Here is a 17,667-nt window from a genome sequence, read left to right as displayed (position 1 = left end):
TAATTTCAGCTGGAAACTGCAGTGATTTGGATGCATTAGCACGTTTTATGAGTTTTGCAAAAATGTAGATAGAGGCACATTTGTCTAATGAGAAATCGCAAGGCCAATAATATAGTACGAACACATATATGTGAATGCAAACTCTTCTATCATCTCTTCACATCGTAGCACCTGTTTCTCTCTTTCTATGAATATGGCGGCCTCTTTGGGGAAAGAAAGCCAGTATTTCTTCTTCAAAATCTGACCTCAAAAGAAAGCTTAAGCACTATCTCACAAAGCAGTAAATTATCGCTACCCAATTAATTACAGCAAGTGGAATACATTTGAAAAGTGTTCAAGAACATTTCTGTTTTCAACACCACATGCCAATGTGTCGAGCATCAGAATCAATGATTGGCCCTCGGAGACCAATCGGGACGGTAAGATTGAGAGAAAGGCCAATCAGAATTTCTCCGTTATTGATCATCAGCCAGCAACAAACCCGAAGCACATGTTTGGCCAATTACTTTACTTTCTATTTACCATAACGAAGAAATCAAGAAAGTGAGAGGGGACGAATGCAGCAGGGCTAATTGGTGCCAGCCGACTGGTCAAGAGGTTAAAGACCCGATGACCGATCGAATCTTTTTCCTTTCTCTCTCTGATGCACAGTCAGTTTCAAACTTAACTTTCTGTGAATTGAGAAAATATACTGACCATAAACAGTCCCTAAAAATGCTTTATCTTGCATTTTCCGCTGGACTCTGCACACACTACAGCAGTTTGCTTTGATAAGAGGAGTCGCCAGACAGGGTCAGATCTGAATGCTGACTGAGATGAATCACTTTTACATTGAGAATACAGTATTCCTGTGTTGAATTGTCACATGGCAAACGCAATGAACCTTACACAGATTTTCTGCAGTTCATATTTTCCTGTCATGTCTGATGTAGATAACATCTTTGTGCTAGTGTGACAGTCCCACGTGGGATTTTCTCTGCATAGTGAATTTAGGCCAAGACACGGCCTGTACCAGACCAGACGGCACAGTGCTAATGATGAGAAAAGTGGATCACTGCTGGCTGACGCTTCTGCCGTCTCATCTCTGTCTCAATCTATCTGCTTATAATGAAGAAATAAACATCCCAAATACATTTTTAATGGCATAATTATAATGTCATACTCATTACCTATTTTCTCTCTCTTTCTCCTGATTTGCACACTGTTTTCACACTTGGTTCATTTCAGGCATGTTATAGCAAGTGTTTGGCTTCAAGCTTTAAGGCAATCTGAATCCCTTTACATCTTAAGAGTTGGTTTGAGAACACTGTGCATGTCCAATTCACTTAATTTCCAATTCTAAATAGATTGTAAGTGTTACAGATTACAGGAATATTTTGAAAGAGTTTAAAAAATGGGTAGTCGTGAACTGAATACACTGGTAGAGTTGATAATTGACTCCTATACAAAGTATATTCCCAGAATAATCTCTTATTTTCCATGATGGAGAATGGGAAAAACACATTGGAAAATCAAACAAAAATGGTAAAGTGATTTAAGGGAAGAAATTCCAAATGAAAAAGGGCATTACAACATACAATTATCTGTTCACAGAGATGGGAAGAGTTTGCATGGAAAAACCTAGTGTTTTTGCTTTTCTTTTTTCATTACCCCCAAAATTAAAAGTAAACAATTATCCACACCACAATTATGCTGAAGGATATGTGGGCATGTCGATGTTGACCATCTTCATGTATTCTGGAGTTGCCCAAATATATTCGATTTCTGGGTTTTGATGGCGATCAAAAAGATTTTAGGATATAAAAATACCAAGAAATTTCACAACATTCTATCTTGGAAACATTACACCCTCTGTGTTGAGATGTATATCTTGTTAATATATTAAGTGCAGCATATACAAAGAGTATTAGTAGGCAATGGTATCAGCAGGACATCCCCTTACTTGGTGAATGGATAGAAATAGTTAAAGTCCCCCTATGGTGAAAATCGAGTTGTTTATTTGTCTATGTGGTGTTGTTAATGTGCTTTAAGATAAACCATGTACAAATTCATAAGTCAACACCTTTGCTGAGCATTTTCTCCTTAAAACTGCAGTGAAAAACAAAACTCAAAAACGCAGTTTGAAATCGCTGGTGTTTCTGACGTCACAAACTACTTGTTGCCAATCAGGTCAACGTGTGATCGTCAACGAGTGGATCTCTGAGCTGCTGTGTGTGAGTGAGTGAGTGAGTGGAGGCGGGGCTCATTTGCATGTACATATACTAAATGAGGCAAGGGTGTAGAGTTATATTCAAGCTGTTTTAAAGCAAGAAGACGTTTTTTTTGTTTTTTTTTTTACTTTTAAATATGTAATTTTGGTCAGTTTTAAGGGATAAAATTATTGACTCCAGGGGCACTTGTAAGAAATATACAATATGGAAGAATTGACTTTTATTTTGCAACTTAAAAAGGACCCATTTCTAAAATACTGGGAGAAACTGATTGAGTACTGTAATGTAAACAATCAATGACTGTATATGAGAATCTATACTTGCCCCAAAACAGAATGTATACCCCCTGTCCTACTGACTTTTTCTTTCCTCTTTTTTTCCCTGTTTTCCCTAATGCTGTACAATACATTTTCTTGAAAAAACATCAATAAAAAGAAAGTATAAAAAAAGAAAATTAAAGAAAACAGTGTCAATTAATCTTGTTGTTTCAATATTTTGTGCATCCCTAAACCATGTGGACAATCATGACAATTTTAGAGGCTTGAAGATCAGAACGTATGTGCTAGAATCATCCATACACACACCCTTGTTGCATTCAAAATTCAAATATGCCATCCACATTTTTCAGTGGCTGTTTCATATTTGAGTTGGCCAGAAATATAGTTCCTCTTCCTCTCTTTCTTTTCCTTTTCCCTCTCTTTAAACCTACAGGAGAGTGTTTTTTTGCCAGTTAAATGGATCCGGTCTCCAGCTCCAGATAAAGCCGTATTGTCCCTGTGCATAAATTGTAGGCAGTTTAAAGGGCAGATTGTTGTGTTGCCGTCCCTGTGCGGCCGTGTTTGCTGCCACTGCAGTTTGGCGCTGAAACGCTGACTCAACAACAAAACCATACAAATGCAAATGAAGCATTCAAAGAGAATTTCCCCATAACGAGGCTGTAATGAGGCCTGCACACGCAATTAAATTCACTGAGAGCGCATGCAGTGCCACAATAACAGATTACGGCAAAGACAATGTTGCACACACACAATATTCTCTGAGCTCCTTAAATCTCTTGTCATGTCTGTAATGGACAAAATCATAACCCTCGTTTCTCTTTAAAGTGAATAATTACAGACTGAGGCTAATTAAATTAGTCAGGCTCAGCCACACTGCTTACACGGTCAAGAGAGAGTTTAACGTTGTGTGTGTCGCCGTGCGAGTGTGCTTGCATGAGTGGTGTTTGTAAGAAGTGCAAAGGAAGAGAGAGAAATGGAGCTCTAAATTGTTTGTCTCTCTTGTCTAATGAAAATTCAGCAGAAGTGAATCAATAAACTGTGATTTAGGAGATCAATGTGGAAACAATACCATTCTCAAGTTGGAGTCAGGTAAGGTAACACACACAGCTGTAAAATAACACACATCAGCCATTAATCACAATTCAGGGTAACACTTTTTAATAACGCTCAGTTGTTAGTCATTTATAAGTGGTTAGTTAATGATGAGCTAATCATTTACAAAACATTCATAAATGATTAGCAAGTGATATACTAACATTGTATGTATGTTTTGTAAATTGTGTTACAAGTCATTTACAATTGATTAGTTAATGATTAACAAATCATTTACAAAACATGACTATGTATGCATTCATAAATGATTAATTAGTGATATGTTCATTATTTTATGTATGTTTTGTAGATTCAGTTATAAGTCATTTACAATTGATTAGTTAATGACTAACTAATCATTTACAAGACATGACTATGCAATGCAATGCATGCACATGCAATATCGTTGACAAAAAAAGACAAGACTGAAATGTGTTTAAAAAAAATAAAAACTTAACCAAAACCACTTATTTTTGTCGAATAAAGGAGAAGACAACACATTACAGACTGTTTTTACAAGCGTTCATGCTTATGGTTGCCAGATTTCAATAATTTAAACCCCAGTCAGAGCTTTTCTGTTAAAAGAGCAAGTTTTCTACCCGGTCTTTTCATTAGTATCTGGCAACCATACGCAAAGAAGAGCGGATGATCTGAAAACACAGAAGTAAGCTGGAGTTCCGCGATTGAAAAGATTTTCTCACGACCCATTTTGGTTTTAAAACGCCGAATTTAGCCGAAAGTTTTCATGCCTGCTTATAAATGACTTACAACTTAACATTATTATAAAGTGTTACCCAATTCGGCTCCAAAACCTAGTGATCTGTCTACATAGGCAGCGTTTTTGGCCCAGCATGAAGATGACAAGATGTCAATTTCCCAGATTTGCATCCTTTGCATGCCTTGCTGAAATCTGGGTAAAAGAAGCTACTGTTTAACACTTCTTGTTGTCATCTTCATGTTTCTTTTACTCCTTTTAATCCTAAAAACATGGTCATTTTTTCTGTCCTATTGACAGGATTTTCTGATTTAAGAAGTGATAAAAAGAGAAATCCAAAATCCCTTCTTTAAAAACCAAGTATGACTCAAATATATCAACAAAATAAAACAAACCTGGCTTTATCCAATTTTCATATTTCTGTTCTAGAACTGTGTGCAGATTTTATAAGATAATTCCTAATTTGCATATTTAAACATAGCATTTCACACTACTTGTAATTCAAAGCAATTACCTGAATGTACTGTGATTAATCAAAGTAAGGTGGCATCTATTAATTAAAACTTTTAACTTGTTTACCTGTAGTGTCTTGCCTTAATTTAATTAAAAATTGACTATTTCACCCAGTATTTGCATGCGTTGTTTATTTTTATGCTGTTTATGCAACCTGTTAACTTCAAACTCATTTGTAAATTATGGCGTGAAAAAGAAGAGAATGAAATCTAAAAAAAAAAACCCTTGCCAAGACTACATATCTGTCACAGTTGTGTTTCTGTCTGAGTCTTGTTTTCATTACTCACATGTCTTCCTTTGTTCTGTTTTCCCGCCACTCCTTTGTTTCCACGGTAACCCTCATTAGTTCATCTGTCACACCTGTTACCTCGTTAGTCTTGTCAGCTGTGTCTCGTTTCCCTGAGCTGTTTTCCCATGTATTTAAGCCCTTGTGTTACCTTGTTGATCGTTCAATCTCCATCTTCTTAAGTGTGTGTGAACCTTCTGCCTGTCTGTACCTGTATGAATTATACATCTTCTTAAGTGTGTGTGAACCTTCTGCCTGTCTGTACCTGTATGAATTATATTGTTAGTAAAAGTTTACAATGGAACTTTTGATTCTCCTTCGTCTTCTTCTGCCTGCACCACACCGTGACAATATCAAACGACATATAACAAACCACCAATAATATCTGACCACACATGCTACAATTAAATAAATAAATAAATGAAGTTTGGCTCAACAAAACATAATGCAACAGTTTGCATCAGTCTTTTTGAGTTATGACCACTTCTAATGAAATTCAACCAACAAACTACACTAGAAGAACTGTGTTAATTATTAAGTGTTAGAAGAACTTAATAAATGATCATTTCTAAGTTGACTACTCAAAAATATTAAGTTGTTCCAATCAATTGAGTTGTGGCCCTGGAACCAATTAATATAAAATCTATGTCAGTTAAAATCAACAGCTAGCTTAGCACATGTTAAATGTGACTTTAAGCATGTAAACTTAATGAACAAGTAAGATATCACTGATCATAAACTTAATGTCGTGTATATCTTCATGTAGCCACACGTATCCTAACCACGAGCAAATGGTAACCACAAAAACTTCAGCATAACAAAAACTCTTTTAAATGTCCAACATAACAACATTAAACAAGAGCAGGTCTTTCCCTTCACTAAACACAAACAATAACACTTAATTTCAACATTTACCCTCCTGTTAACAGTCCTGTGCAAGCATGCAGGGAATTACAACTTCTTTTTTAAATTACACACAATATTAAGTTGATGTAATGATTAGCACTGACAACTGAAATTATCAAAAAATTGTTTTGCAAGGTTAAGTTAAATCAATACATATATAAATCAAATAAATCAAAAACTTTAGTATTTAAGTTGTGGTAATGGGTCCCCTGAATTTCTTTTTAGAGAACAGTGGTATCTTAAAACTGGTTTCTTCAGCTTAAATCGCAATAAAACCTGCATTTGTCAGGCTGGTCCAGCTCATTTCAGAGTACACAAAGAGACAGTGGCTCAGTCAAAAATGCAATCAGCTCTTTTAACTGAATTTCTATTGCCGTCTTGTGTTTTTTTCCCTTTCATGGTTCTACGAGAGGTGCGTCTCGCTGCATAAGTGGCTGTCAGTCATGTATCAGGGTGCGTAAGAAGGTAACTCATATCAGTAGTCAGCGAGACAGCTCACTAGGTTTTGGAGCGGAGCTATTTACCGAGATTAGTGAGGCGAGCGTCTCAGAAGAGGTTTGCTAGTGAGAGGTGCAGGATTAGTTACAGAAATTATGGTTTGTAGCAGTTCTTGAAGTCATTCTTGAGTCATTCACACAGGATAAAAATTGTGCAGATGGTAAACGCACACACGCACAAACTTATTCTCTCACTCTCCATATGGTGTGGTCATGCATGCATCTGTCTGCTGGTCTCTATTGGTGTTTCTGTAAAAACAGTTGATCTTGATTGGTTATTCATGGCGATTCGTCATAATTGTTAACAGGAGTGCTCAGCAGTGCGGATGCTAAATTAATACCTAACACCATGTTTAAGAGAGTGACCTATTACGGTTTTAGCATCTGAATCCATGAAGGATTTCTTCACCTCAAGAGGTCCTTCTGGGATTTTTTTTCTTCAGACTAATTTATCTTTTTTTTATACACATTTATTCATATCATTTGGCAGATGCTGAGTATCAAAGGTTTATTTTTTTATTCAGTATGTGTCTAACCCACAACCTTGACATATCATCTACTGAAATACCCAAATAATTTACTACACCAGCAAAAATGTGCTGTACTGGACAATTAGTTCCGAACACATTTTTTTCACCGGAAAAGTGGCATTCCGAAAATGCTTAAATATCGTACATTGGAATTTTCACTGGAATATGTATTCAGCAAGGACACATTAAATTGATCAATAGTGACAATAAAGACATATATAATGTTGCAAAAGATTTCTATTTCAAATTAAGGGAGTTCATTTGAACTTTCTATGCATCAAAAATGTTTTGTGGGTTTCAGTTTAACTTTTTTTTTTTTTTTTTCATGGAGTAATGATGCTGAAAATGTTGCTTTGATCACTGAAATAAATAACATTTTACAACATATTCAAACATAAAACTTCTTATTTTAAATTGTAATAATATCTCACAATATTAACATATTTACTGTATTTTTGATCAAATAAATGCAGCCTTTGTGCGCAAAAGAGACTGTATTGCTGTATTGAGACAGGTTGTTTAAATGATATTAGTACTGTACAGTCATTCTAGTGAAACAGATATAATAAATATGTGACTCATTAGAGAAATGATTTCCTGCAGAACACAAACATTGTGTGTTTGTGACGGCATCACCAGCACAGTCTCAGATGGAAACTCTCTAGAGATGTTCATCTGTGAATCCTTAAAGACGCCTCGATTAAGGGAATCCAAAAACCCTTTACTTAGTTGCAAAATGTTTTAAGTTCACTTCTCAAAATTTATTATATTTCATTACTTCAAACATGCAGACATCCTGTTATATACCTTGTTGTACAATTTGGATATCGTGGTTGCAGCGACTAGGGTTCTGCGTCATTCAAACTCATGATTGCACCTACTGACGCTTGACAGAATACATTAAAACGAGGTGAAAACAATGTCAATTATCGCTACATGTAGAAAAAAACTTTTTCTTTATGAGAGTACGCCAGCAGTTTTCAATATATTCAGAATCTGACCACTAAAATGACTAATTGTAAAAACTAATTGTTCTGCTCATTTGAGCTCTTTGATTTCCCTGATGATTCAGGAAAATCTTTCTAAAACAAATGTGTTAGATTTGCATCATTGCTGTATTTGTGCGCGTGTTTACTTTGCTATAATTTGAGGGAAAATTTGTCTCTAGCCTCCAGAAAAGAGCTAAATCTGATAAAACCTTCTTGTGGGACGCCCTCAATTGCAAAAACTACAAATGAAAAAAATTATATATTTTTTATAATTCAAAAATGCAACAAGTTTTATTAATTATAATTATCTTTATAAAAGATCTATGATACGTCTTCATTCAGCTATGTGAGTGTGTTTCTGGCTCTCTGTATTGATTAATGTCTGGAACAGAGATGAGGATCGATACAGTGAAATGGAGATTCCAGCACTGGATTAGAGGTTTTTTTTATGATTAATCTGGGTGTAGAGATACCACAGGTAAAAAAAAAAAAGAAAGAAAAAAAAGAATAAGAAAGTCGAGTAAGGAGAGAGAGATAGAGGCGAGACTCCAGGGTCAGGTGTATAAATGGATAAAAGCAACAGAGAAAATGGTTATGAAGACGAAACACGAACAAGTGTCTGCTGAATGTTCTTACCTTGGTCTTGTGCTTTGTTGGGGTTCCAGGTTCTGAAGTAATCGTCCTACAGAAACACACAATGACAGCATTTAAAATCCTCAGACAGACACAAGTCAAGCTTTAATAATAGCAGAGCCGATCCTGACCTCCCTGGGGCCCTAAGCAAAATTCTGTTAAGGGGCCGTCCTCCCTGACCCGTGAGCCATGTAAACCATTTGCCATTTCCACACAGTCACACCTGTCACCCCAGTGATCCCACTACAGTCCTCCCTCCTTTAACTAGTACCAATGAAAATGTAATCCCTGATATCAGAAATAGACATTGTTACTAGAAAAAGTACATTCTTAAATATCAAGAATTCACATTTTAAATAGTAAAATTTAATTATTGATATCAAAAATGCATCCCGTGAATGAATAAAAACTAAAATGGCTTGCCGTAGCATGTCACTGTGTTTTAAATGATAAAAGCAAAACTTGATACTTGATGGTTATTATTTAATATAGCCTATAAATCAATAGTTAATGTCAATACATTGCTTTCCATCTTGCTTTATTGCAGAGTTGTAACTAAACTGACTTGGAGACTAGATAATCATTGTCTTGCTTTAAAAGTATGTGCATATATATATTGAGGAGTGTCATCACGCCCATATTGCACTGGTCCCCATAGATGTTTCTGCTGGAAAGAGCGCGTTTCATTTCGTGCACGCGCATATGAACGCATGTTAACGTGCGACACGGTGATCTTTTCCGAGCTGCAGTTTATAAACAAACACCGTTGCCCTTTGTCGTTTATCAAACATAATAAATAGTTGTATTTCACTCTTCCTTTTTTGTGTCAGGCACAAAGTCACAGAACAGCCCTGGAAGTGGCATTAGCAAGCAAGACACAGACAGACCAAAAGATGCACTGGCCAGCTGGGTTAGACAGACAGACTAGAGAGAGATGCACATCAACTTAACTTTACTGTTCTTTGCTGAAATCAAACTTGGAGAGGAGAGAACACAAGTCTGCCTGACTGCTGTTCCCGCAATTCACTCTCATGGTGTTTTTTTTATCTCTTTTTGTGACCAGAAGGATAGTTCCGCTTAATTTTTTCATCGATGTTGTAAACTTTTATAGACACGCTTTGACACGAGGGGGAGGCGGGGCCTTGAGTAATTTGCAGGGCCCTATGCATCTTGCAACGTGCGCATAGGGCTGATCGTCTCTGAATACTTCCTTCATGACCTTCAGAAAGAAGAAAATAGCAAAAACACGACTGGTCTGAAACTCAGACAAGTGTCCAAACAGATTTTTTTGCTGATGTTTTTAATGAAAAGCTGTATAGTAAATGGACTGTCTGCGGAGGCCATCAGTTCAACTGCTTGGGCCAAACCCAGGCTGAGTACTCTTTACTTGTAGTAAACTTGTAAGTGTCCTATTTCAATACTGCTTGGGACTAAATTGGCCCACTTTTAGTATATAAAAGTATACGTTTAAGTGTACTATAAGTGTAAGAGGATTAAACTTTAAGTACACAAGTAGTACATTTTTTAGTTTATGAAAGTACACACTGAAGTGTACTCTCAGTAAACTACTAGTTTAGTAGTTTATACTGCAAGTATACTTGTAAGTTTTCTTTAAGTGAACATAACATTATACTTTTTCATATATTATTTTTGCACAGTATACTACTATGTTCAAATTATGTTTTATACTTGAAAAATACCTTTAACTGTACTTTAATTTGAAAAACATTTTATTAGCTTCATGCATCCTTTTTTAATCAACACTTGAATGTCGGTAAGTTTCATAAAGAAAGGTATAATTTTAAACAAAAAAGTTGAGAAAATAAATTTTTTGTCAAAGACTACGCCTTGATCAGATTCAGAACGATGATCAAAACACAGATAGAGTAGATCGAGTCCGACACCCCCAAAGCTTCACAGTCGTTTTCTCTTCACGGGTTACGCTTCATTTCATTTGGTAATATTAAGCAGTTTTGATTTACATGCTGTTTAATGTTTGATGATCACGTTATTTTACATTTGTGTGAGCAATCTTATATCACTTGTTTCAGCTTCTTCTTCTCCTGTGTTTTGATCTGGAGATTCTGTACTAGAAGATGTGTCATAGCGCCCCCTACCGTATAACAGTGAAAACATGGATAGCTGGAATATTCAGTCAATGTTGGGAAAAGAGTAAAGTGCATTAAAGTAAATTCCTATGTACACTACCAGTGGACTAGCCTACACAAACATTCAGATACGCAGAATTAGAAACATATCTGTTTTATATCAATATTCTAATCAATATTTTCAAACAATATAAGTTTCTTAAGACTGTATATGAAAAACTATGTAAAATATATATATATATATTTAATAGGCTACTCGATCAAAAGAGTTAACACAACTACAAGCCAAGTATACTTTGAATACTTAATTATACTTTTAAGTATATTTCAATCAAAAGTTGAGTACAAGTACATATTTCTGAAAAGTACATAAAGTATATTTCTGAGGAGTATATAAAATGTAGACTGAAAGTATACTTTCTTATTTTTAGTTTAAAAGAAGTATAGGCTACTAATAGAACACTTGAATAAACTTCATTTTCGTAAGGGCACCCAGATCTATTTGATTATTTTGGTGTTTGCAAATGTTGCTTCCAAAAGCTTCTCAAACAACCTCTAAACAGTGAAATTACTTTACCAGGAACCACAGTTTTACAAAAGATACAAAGCTGCAAAAGAATGATAAACTAAATGCATTTATCTGTATCTTGAGCATGTTGTGCTCGTCCAGACTCTTTAAACATTAAGGTGCCGCATTGATATTCCTATGCTGATAATGCAGTTAAACTAAGCATTTTTCTCCCAAGGTTTCTGTCACCAATGTCGCATCTGGCATGCTTAGTTGGGGACAATATGGGCGGACTGGCCATCTGGAGCACTGGGAGATTTAGCGGTGGGCCGCTGGACAATGTAGGCTGGCCCGTTGCTTTGAAAAACATAAAGAATGAATAATAGTAGGCATTTACGTATTCCGTCGGCCAAGGTGAATGCTCGCACGGCCAACATGACTTTAAATTAGTAATCTATTTATCTTGCTCTGGCTCATTCCAGCAGTCTAATGTCAAAATGTTTGAGATGGCCAATCAAATCAAAGAAGTATGGGTTTACTGTTCACTGAAGCCGAGTCCAAGCAGAGATTCAGCACGGCCCTTTTTAACGCGAATGCGAGGTAGGTGAACATGATAAGGCTATATACAGCAATATTTGTCAACCGTTCAAAATAAAAATGGTAAATAGGGTGGCCATCTGTCCGGTTTCAGGTCGGACAGTCCGATTTTAAAATGTCCGTCAACCGGCAAAACCTTGAACTGGATGCTCATTTGTCCTCCTTTTAAGATCATCACTATTGTAAACTTTATCCACTGGTATGTAATTAATAAAAAAATAGTTAATAAATTAAAACATAGGCTAAGGTTAAGCTAATATTACATGACGTACATTTTAGACACAATATTGTCAATATTGAGTGTTTTGATCCAGACAGAGTCTCAGCAGAATGCGTGCGTCTCTGATCAACAGCGTCTGAGTCGATGATTTAATGACCCATTCATAAAGATAGTCACTAGCTTCGTTTCTGAATGAATCAGCCATTTTGAACAAATCGGTTGAATTATTAATGAATTAATCAATGACTCACTTATTAAGAAAGTGACTTGTTGTCACCTACTGGCAGTTTTAGTTTAATATTTAAAGTATCATTTAATTTCTTTTCTAAATTTTCATATTTCTATATTCAATAGCCTATATTTATATTTAAAATATAAATGCCACTTAAGGTGCAGCACCTGTGCCACTTCTGCAGTGCAAAGATGGATTTTGTCTGATTTCATTTGATTGGTAACAGCAGTATAATGTCTTATTATTCTGATTGCATTTATTTTTTTATTCATTTATTTATTTTAATAATCATAAAATAATTGATTTCAATCAAAAATTGTAAATATCATTTATATTTCTTTTTTGTTATATTTTTTAATTGGTAAGTGGTGTTAAAAATTGCTCTGCACAAAATGAGTCGAGTTATGTTTGGTGTGTTGCGGATTGGGTACCGTGGGCCACTTTTTAAACCCAGTCTTGTTTAATATTCTGCAATATTATTGATTTAACTGTACTGACACTATTGGACGAAAACTGAAATGAGCTGGACGCTGACATCACTGTTTTCTCTAGAGCTGATTTATAGCTGAATTAACTTATTTCATATTTGACAACCTTTACACAGTTATTGAACTGAATGAACACTGAACTGACCTCAGCTGATCAATGACACTGTTTTATTTTTAGAGCTGTTTTAGAGTAGAATTGAACTCTGTTTGCATCATTGACTCCTCATTTTCCTGTAAAGCTGCTTTGAAACCATCTGTATTGTATAAAGCGCTATAGAAACAAAGGTGACTTGAAGCATTTTTCTGCTAGTCTTCTCTTAAACATTTGGGAATATGACACATCTAAGACATTCATCAGCAAACATAATTTCATAAAGTCAAACAAAATTTTATTGAATCCACACATAGAAAAGTACATGCATTTGCTAAACACTGACTGCAAGAAATGTTCATCTCTCCGACAGAGTGCAGGCGAATCTCACACAAACATTAGCGACGGCTGCTGCAATATTTAGTTTGTTTTTGTATTACAGTGTGCAAAAAAAAAAAAAAAAAGGTTTTAATACAAATACTACAATATAAACGGTATAGCTTGTTTGTATTATGCTATTTTAAAGGTTCCTAATTTTGTTCTGTAGGTCTCCTATAACACACAACATTAGCGACGGCTGCTGCATTTTAAGGGCTTTTCAAAATCCGATTGCAAACTCAGTCCTGTCCCAAAGTGAAGCTGCTACAGGCCGGATAAACAAATATTTGACATCAAACTCTCATTAGGGGCTCTTTAGCTTAGTGTCGATCGATGTTTTAGTGTAAAATATGTGGTTAATTATAATTAAGAATGTAATTAAAACAATAATTTATGCTAGAATAAGTTACATCTGTTGGTACGATGAGCTTCTGAAGACAGTTATCATTCTGGTGTAAACATTTATAAGCTACAGCTCTCAGGCCATGAGCTAAAGCGAGACTATCATTCTGCTCAAAGTTTACGGTGGTCTCAGCAAAACTAGGCTAAATGTGTCTGTGGGCTCATAGCTCCGAATCAAAGGGGAATTGTGGGAAAAGTGAAACTCATTTTACCCTCAGAAATGTACCCTCTACAAATCTGTGTGATGAAGCAGAAGCTGGCAGACCTTCTCTAACCTGCAAACTCTTACAATGAAATGTCGCTGTGGTAACCTTTATCCACACAGCAGCAAAACTTCTCTCGGTGGAAATTATGACCTTTGCAAGTTTGTTTTTGAATGAATTCTTGGGGTTTAATATAAGTTTGTAAAAGTGAACAAAAATGTGTGATTAACTTACAATCTAAGTCTTGAGGCAAGACATTGCCAGGAAATGCACAGAACGCTTTGAGAACGCAGTGGAAAAGAGGTATCGGTGTTCAATGTATTTTATTTTGATGTTCTTTTGTCTTGACGTTTCTGGTTTCAGTTCCTGTGATTTAGTTCCTGTTTCCATTATCATCTTGTTTGTTTCCCTAGTTACCTGTGTTTGTTATAGCTATGTCAACTAATCACCTACACCTATCCTTCATTTAGCCCTTTGTCATCTTGTGTATTTATACCCTCAGTCTTCATCTGTTCTTGGTCTTGTGTTAACGTTTTGTGCTGATATGTATCTGTGTTTGGTTACTAGTTTATTAAATGTTATTTCATCATTCATCTGCGTAAAGCCTTATTGTTATGAATGATCAAGTCAAGCCAGCATGTGACAGGTGGCAAATATTAACCCTTCATTTCTGTCACTGCTGGGAACTGACTACTGCACAAATTAAGAATATGAAAAGCTTGTCAATATCAAGCCTAAACCAGTCAAGGTACTAGCACAAAAACACACTCAGCGAAATTCCTAAGAAAATATCGATATAATTTTTTTTTGTCAATAGCGCACACCCCTACCAGGAATACATGTTAAATTACAGACCTTTTTGAAAGTATAGCCACAAAACAAACATTATGCAGAGAAAACGGTTTACGCAGAGAAAATCCCACCCATTCTCATTATTTTTAAAATGAGCAAAACATGCTGTTTAATATAAGCATTACATCTGAAGTAGATTTGAGTGTGCTGAGTATATCAAAACACTAATGCAATTCATGCTGTACTGTCATTTATATTCTGACCACGTTAATGTTCCAGCTACTTTAATATTTGGTGTCCTTCAAACACAAGATAGTGTCTGAATATACAGAACTAAAAAGCATTTGAACACTTAATGCTTGAATGTCATTGCATTAAATAACAAAATCTCAAAGCAGGTGTCATTTATTTTAAACTAAGTTGCACAAACTTTGCAATCAAAACTTTTGACAAAAAGAAGATTGTTGAGTTTAAAATCCTAAACCAACAGAAATATTTGAATATTAAAAAATGTTTCTAGATACCTTGAAAATATTTATTTTGTTTTTGTATTACAGTGTGCAGGGTTCCTAATTTTGTTCTGGATGTCTCCTATAACAGGATTACAAGCATTAAAGGTAAAATTCTCATAATATATGCACACCACCTAATTTCTCAAAGACTTGAAAACGACTCGCCCAAAGATTCAGCCTCTCTAAACCCCCTCCCTTCTGTGAGCCTGCTCTACTCTGATTGGTCAGATTGCCCAGTCTGTTGTGATTGGTCTACTGCTTACAGCGCGTGTCGGAAACTGAACGACCATTACCATATCTGAACTTCAGCTCTGGAGGCTTCCTAAATCCTCAGAGATTGTACACACTGTAAGGACAGTAAGGTTGGTGTCGATTATCAATTTGAGCGTGAGTCTGATGATGAAACATTGGAAGAACTAATTATTCAACCCGAACCTCCATCGCAAGGACTACATAAGCAGGACATTTCTCAGTGATGATTTTTACTTTACGTTTGTCGCACATTATGAGATGACTGATGTAACATTAAAGTTTGTAAAACAAATATTGCTCCATCCTTTATCATTACTCAAAGTAGCAAGAACAACAGACAATCTGCATTAATAGACACAGTTCTAGGTAACAGTGGGTCCACAGCTGATTGTCAGAACTATTTCAGTAAGACAGTAATAACGTGACTAAGCCGGTTAGCTGGAGACCTACACAATATTAAACACAAAACATCTACACAACACGAACCAGCTTCAGTGACTACGTTTACAAGCTGTTATAATTCGGGTTAAGGTCACTATTTGGGTTTCTGAAACATTCGGAATAACCCGTTTACATGCGTGAGCAGAGAGAGTTACTCCTGTATACATGGAATTTGTAATCAATTGGCAATATCCCGATGTAAACGGCGACGCACGGTTAGCGTCTGGACGTACGGACAACCTTAAGACGCAATATGCGTCATTTCCGATTCTTCTTCCTGTATCCAAAGACAAGAACAACAGCAGCAGCACGCGGATAATGAATAGTTCGGGGATAGCGATCGCCTTTGTTTGCGCTTTCCTCCTCGCTCCAAAAGTGTGGTGCTGTGCTGCGTCTCGCCATGTTTACCTCTACTTCTTGTTTACTTCCGGTATACAGTACCTCCAGAGGCCTTCTGTATGCGCCGTCTCTACTCAAAAGACCAAGATTCCTTGCGAATAGAACATGCGCAGAACACAAATCAATGTTCCTTTTGATGGGGATATGCCGATACGTGTTTACATGACCAAATATTCGGGTTAGAAAAGGGGTACCCCAGGGATCATATCCGGGTTTTTAAAAACCGGGATATGAGCATATTCGGGTTTTGCCGGTGTTTACATGGCCGTGCGCGACCGGGTTATTGCTAATATTCCGGTTTTGAACGGGTTATTGGCTACATGTAAACGTAGTCAGTGTTTGAGGGTCAAAGTTGTTCACGGGCAGCCGATACAGACCATAGGTGGGCATTATGCAAATTTGTTTTGTTTTACGTATGCATGTTACGGAAGCAAGAATGGAATTACTGGCGACTCGTTTCAACACTTCAGAATCGATTACTTTAGGAGACAATAACTTTATTTGTCATGCACTTTGATCTTTAAACATTTGCAGACCTTATACATTCACAGACAGCTATATTACACACAGCAAGGTAATAGGGGAGTGCAACGGAGCCAATATCTGTATTTGTATCTGTAATAATCTCAAAATGATTCATATCTGGATCTGTTTTTGGATAAAACCAGAGGTGAGAGGGTTTTAACCGGAAGTTTGTACAATTACTTGAGAAGACAATCATGTCTACGGTTTTAAATGCATATCTGTGTCCTTTTTACCTATCATTGAACAAACATGCTTTGTGTATACAATAAAAATAATTATTTTGTATTATGATTATAACATTTATTTAATATCTTCTAAATATCGGAGCCGATAGCCTCGTAGGCAGTACTAGTTTGGTTGTGCTTCCCAGCTCAGGGATCTTTCTCGATCCTGATAAACAAATATTGAAATATCTTCTAATTAAAACAATAATACTAAAATTAAATAAAAGAAAAAAAAATCCAGATGAACTTATGTCGGGATAATCATCCACAACTTCAAACAAGAGGAGTCGGACTCTGGTTGAAAATTGCTAAAACAATTTTTACTATGCAAATATATCTTATCATTTCGTACAAGGTTTAAAACATTTAAATAGACATATCAAGTAAAGAAAATGTGTATGATTCAGTATCTCAGTTGATTATTACTCTTGAAAAAAGCTGGTTTGGTTTCTGAGAGAAACACAGAGACAGCAACATAGCTATTTTATTAGCGATCCTACTGTGCTTAACTCCATTCATTCGTGTATCATATCGTACAAGGTTTAAATGATTTAAATAAACATATTAAATAGTAGAACATGTGTATGATGTCATATTTTAGTTGATATTACTCTTGCCAAGCTCTGATTTCTGAGAGGCACACAAG

At 35.9% G+C, this 17,667-nt stretch overlaps 1 protein-coding gene across 1 annotated transcript in view; it reads right to left on the bottom strand.

Moving 5' to 3' along the window:
• The window catches only part of spock1 (SPARC (osteonectin), cwcv and kazal like domains proteoglycan 1), a 184,728-nt gene that overhangs the window by 70,351 nt on the left and 96,710 nt on the right, over window positions 1-17,667 (bottom strand). Inside the window, exon 3 of the mRNA XM_079893507.1 lies at window positions 8,653-8,698. Coding sequence (XP_079749633.1) covers window positions 8,653-8,698 — 46 coding nt within the window. The remainder of the gene's footprint in view (window positions 1-8,652; window positions 8,699-17,667) is intronic.

Source organism: Squalius cephalus, assembly GCF_949319135.1.
Source record: "Squalius cephalus genome assembly, chromosome: 14".
Classification (NCBI taxonomy): Eukaryota; Metazoa; Chordata; class Actinopteri; order Cypriniformes; family Leuciscidae; genus Squalius; species Squalius cephalus.
This window is presented reverse-complemented; position numbering and strand designations above follow the sequence as displayed.